The sequence below is a fragment of the Cyprinodon variegatus genome, unplaced genomic scaffold, assembly GCF_000732505.1.
Source record: "Cyprinodon variegatus isolate N-32 unplaced genomic scaffold, C_variegatus-1.0 Scaffold1303, whole genome shotgun sequence".
In the NCBI taxonomy this organism is placed as follows: domain Eukaryota; kingdom Metazoa; phylum Chordata; class Actinopteri; order Cyprinodontiformes; family Cyprinodontidae; genus Cyprinodon; species Cyprinodon variegatus.
In genome coordinates this window covers 14,710-19,476 of record NW_015151756.1, presented here as the reverse complement: position 1 = coordinate 19,476, position 4,767 = coordinate 14,710, and the positions used below count along the sequence as shown (strand labels likewise).

The 4,767-nt window shown below is 40.8% G+C and overlaps 1 protein-coding gene across 1 annotated transcript in view; it reads left to right on the top strand.

Annotated features, from left to right (window-relative positions):
* The first annotated feature begins 218 nt into the window (after positions 1-218).
* LOC107102719 (ETS translocation variant 5-like) overlaps positions 219-4,767 on the top strand; it is a 12,954-nt gene continuing 8,405 nt past the window's right edge. The window contains exons 1-5 of the mRNA XM_015402126.1: positions 219-350; positions 3,092-3,174; positions 3,276-3,369; positions 3,443-3,490; positions 3,687-3,778. Coding sequence (XP_015257612.1) covers positions 3,127-3,174; positions 3,276-3,369; positions 3,443-3,490; positions 3,687-3,778 — 282 coding nt within the window. The 5' untranslated portion in view covers positions 219-350; positions 3,092-3,126. The remainder of the gene's footprint in view (positions 351-3,091; positions 3,175-3,275; positions 3,370-3,442; positions 3,491-3,686; positions 3,779-4,767) is intronic.

Here is a 4,767-nt window from a genome sequence, read left to right as displayed (position 1 = left end):
AAAAAAAAAATCCTGCCATTCATAAAAATAGGACACAGCCGTCTCGTGATTGGTCAGACTCCTTATCATGAATAATTCAAGACCACCTGAGAGATGATTGGATCCTTCTTTGACGGACAGATTCTATCAGCCAATCAGCGCGTTCCGCTGCGTGCCGCTGGAGCTGAGGGGAAAATCAGCGGGCCATTGAGGAGAAGCTCAGTCAGAGGAGAGTCAGCCGGAGGAGACGGTTCATTCCAGCTAGCGGACGGACGGACGGACGGCTAAACGGCTTCCGACACGTTGCACTTTTATTTGTGGATATTCTTTCCGTTTTTTCTAACATAAGGGACCTTTATAGAAAGAAAAAGGTAAGCTACGATGTTTAATTTGGCAGGAATTTGACAGCGAATCTATTTTTTTAAGCTACGTAATTAGAAAAAAAATGGCGATGATTTAGATGCTTTTATTTTGGTTTCTGTTGGTCTTAATGCGGGAAAGGTGTTTCTGAACTCCATGGTGGTTATAATTCACTCATGTTTAGGGTCATTGTGATTTGTTGTTTTTTTTGGCTTTCTTTTTTTATGAATGGAAGGGCCAGCACCCCCCACCCCCCCTCTCTCACGGATCAAGTTTCACTTCATTGAAGAAAACAACAGGGGTGGGTGGGGGGCAGGGCGGGGAGCAGTAGGTGCTGTGGTGTGTGTGTGTGTGTGTGTGCGTGTGGGGGGGTGGACTCCGGACCCCCCATCTCTATCGGCTCTAACCCAGAAGTTTAACCGAGAAAAAGACTTTTTTTGCGGTTTGTTTCGTGCCTTGCTGCGCGGCTCCAAGTCTGTCTCCCTTAAATCACTTCCAATGTTTTCAGCTTTAATGTCCGACTGGAATAAAAAGGAAACTTTCTCTGTTTCTACATTTAAAATGCATTTAAATACTTATTATACTTTGATATTAAGTTTTTTTCTTTTATTTTTTTAGACCATCCAATTTTTTTTAAGATCAGTTTAAATCTGGACTGATCTGTTAAAAATTAAAACATTTTTAATGTCAATATATGACAAGAAAAGCCAACTTGCCTGAATATATTAAGAAAATAACAAAAGTGATTCATGAAAAACACATTTTCTTTGGTCCAGCATAACCTTTGAAGCATTAATGCTGATACTGGCACTTACCGGTACATTTTTTTAGTTTATCAACCTATATATAATTATTAACTTGGCTTATTAACTTTTTAACTATTCAATTAGCATTTTACCTTTCATTCTTAATTCTTTTCAACTTAATTTCCAGTAGGTAATATATCTTTCAGGGGCTCATCTAATTGGTCAAATGGCAGAATAAGATGAACAGCCATTTATCTTTGCTGAATGGCTGGATTCTCCATTTGTAAGGGGTGTGAAAGTGATAAAAAAAAAACGTTAACTTGCCTTATAAATGTTTAACAGCAGTGATCCACTTCTGACCTGAATCTGGCGTACATTGTGTGATTAGGGTGATGGCAAGGAGCTCCGCCATCCTCACAGATCAGGAGCTGTTAGACAAACCTGGATTTTTCAAACCAGGGCCAGATTTTTACAACTAATGATTGAATTAAAGCACAGGTCTGTGAAATCTCAACTCTCTTTCTAAAATGAAAAAAAAAAAAAAAAAAAGCTAAAAGTTTTATTGTTTTTAGTGTTTAGACCACCTCAAACACTAAAAAACAAATCAAACATGTAGCCATGTAAATGGATGTGATCTTTGCCCTCGTCTTTGCTTCTTTGGTCGTTTTATGCATGAGTGTTGCTGGCTGTAAATAAGCAGGAGGAACCGATCTGGCTCGGTGCTATGGATGAAATGTTCTGCATTGAATCAAATGGCTAAACTAAACCAGACCTGGATCAGCTCTAACCACAACTCTTGGGTTTGTCAAAGTAGATCTCTGTCGGATAAAGCTTGTTTTCATCTGGAAGACATTATTTATTCAAAGCCTCGCTGCAGAGAGAGGATTATAGTAACCATAACAAACTTTTCCAGTTTTTTCTGAAGTCCAAATTTATCGTCTTCAAAGTAGGAAGACACAGAACCTTTAAATGTCTTTGTTTTTTTCATAAATTCATATTTCACAGATCAGAAACTTGTATTTAGAAGATTCTATCAGTCACCAATTAACTCTGATTTAACGTTAAAACCTAAACCTTTAGGACCAGACATTTTAGTTTTAGTCCTGCACTGCAAAAACGATCTAAAAGTAAAAGACATGTCTTAAATTTACCCTTGATTTAAATAGGTAAATAAGATTATTTGCCAATGGAATGAGTATTTTTAAATCAGACATTTGATTTTTTTTTCTTGTTTTAAATGTAAATTGTCTTGTTCCTTTGGCAAAGTGTCTCCCTTGCCTCCTCAAAACACACTTATTTAGATTTTACTTTTTTGCAGTGTGTTTAAACACTGCTTCAGATTTTAAACTTAGCTAATTGACTCGTTTCGTTTTCACAGGATGTAAAAAGTCAAAGTTATTCAGATATGTTCCGCCGTCTTTTATTTTTTTAAAGGAACGATCCTGAGTCGTAGCTCCGCTCGGCGTCTGTAATTATTGCCCAGCAGCTATCCTTTATTGGTCATCCATTAACAGGAGAAGGAGCAGTGAGTCATACGGCTCTGCTGTGAGAAGAGGGCAGCTCCACCGCCTCGGGTCGCCTGGTAAAGAGAAGCTGGGAGTGTTTAAGAGAGCGTAGCCCTCTGCTCCTGACTGCTGTCGCCTCTCAGAGAGGTTAACCAGCTCTGTGAGCTTTTTTTCTGTCTTGTTTGGGGGGATTTGTGATGCTGAACGCAGCATGGTTTCAGCTGCGCTGGAAACATCCTTCCAAGTGTTTACTAAAGATCTCCTAAGCTGATGAGGAAAGGCGCCGCAGAGAGTGCCGCTTATATAACTGCTGTATGTGTTCCTGCATGCTAACTCTGTTTGTTGATTAAATACTGAGCTAACAGGGGGGAGGGGGGTTGTAGCATCAGAATAAGATGCAGCTCAGCGTACAGGTTGCTGGGTAATGAGGCGGCACACCAAGGTGCTTGATGGGAAACCCTCTATAGACGTTTCACCTGTTTTATTCCACTGTTTTCCCAGATAATCCACCCGCCTCCCTCTGTCACACAGATAGCATGGACAGATTCTACGACCAGCAGGTCCCTTTTATGGTCCCACCCAGTGTAAGTGGACACACTTTACTGTCAGACGCTCCGGTCCTCACAGCGGCTGATGAAGGAGGCGTCTTCATGATTTTTTTTCCCCATCTCCTCCTTCCAAACAGCAGAACTCTGCCGCAGACGAAGCGCCCAGCGGTCGGCTTCTGAACGACAGGAAGAGGAAGTTCGTGGACACTGAGCTGGCCCAGGACACAGAAGGTAAGACCGTCCGCCAGTTACTGTGTTTCCCTCCGGGCGGCCGGCAGCTCACGCCTCTCCACTTCTCTTCCAGAACTCTTTCAAGATCTGAGCCAGCTGCAGGAGATCTGGATCGCAGAAGGTAGGAGCTCCAGGACGGCATAAAGCCGAACACATCCGACGTTTTTTAGCATTAAAGTTTAACTCTGGAGAATGTCCAAAGTTTTAGTTTTTCTGAGTCGACCGGCAGAGCGAGAAGAGCAAAGTCCTCCAGAGGACAAAGTCTCTGTCTCCAGCTCCACCTTTGGTTCATCAACCCTTTTCTCTTGTCTCTACAGCCCAGGTTCCTGATGATGAACAGTTCGTCCCAGATTTCCAGTCAGAGAGCCGTAAGTACCTGGACCCCCCCACCCAGTCTCTTCCATCCAGAGTTTAATCAGCCGGTTAGCGTGGCGCATCACATGATCCATGGTCCTAATCTGATCTCGCATTTTTTCACACTCTGGGGGTTGGCTAAATGCCCAGCCCAGCGCCCTGCTTTGCTCTGAAGCCGGTGTTCTGTCAGACCAGCATACCCATATTCAACACCCATGTATCCCTTTAGTTTCGTAAGAAAAATAAACTTAAAACTGCCTAAACAGGTGTGTATCACTTTAGTCATGTAAAAGAAAAGAAAGATGACTAAAGGGATACACATCGTTGAGGTAGTTTTAAGTCTATTTTTCATACAAAAATAAATGGATAAATGCAAATCTGACGTCTTGCGCATTGACTTTGGGTATGCTGGTCTGACGGGGTATGCTCATCTGACAGAACACCGGGTTTGAATCAGAACCGGAGAAGTTCTGTTGGACCCATTTTCTGTTCCTCTGAGTTAATGTTTTAATCCGATGTGTGGGAGCCGAAGACGTGGTGGGGAGTGGTGGTCTTTGTTGTTACTGGTTAGACTGGAGCAGCGAGCTACACTGCAAAAATTGTAAATCTAATTAAGGTAAATTTTTCATAAAACAAGTGAATTTCTTCTTGAATCGAGCAGGTAAGTGAGACAATTTGCCAATGGAATAGGAAAATTTACATTTAAAAAAGACTGCAGTCTCTTATTTCAAGTGTATAATATCTCATTTATCTTATTTTAAGCGTAAAAATATTAATTCTATTGGCAGATCATCTTATTTTCCTACTAAAATTTAAGGTAAATACACTTGTTTAAAGAAACTTTTAGAACGTTTTTGCAGGATAGCCTCTGCACTGCAAAAAAATAAAATCTAAATAAGTAATTTTTTTCTTGAATTGGGATTGAAGTGAGATACTTTGCCAATGGAACAAGACAGTTTCCACTTTAAACAAGAAAAAAACAATTGCATTATCTTATTTCAAGTGCATAATATCTAGACAGCTTATTTTAGGAGTAAAAATACT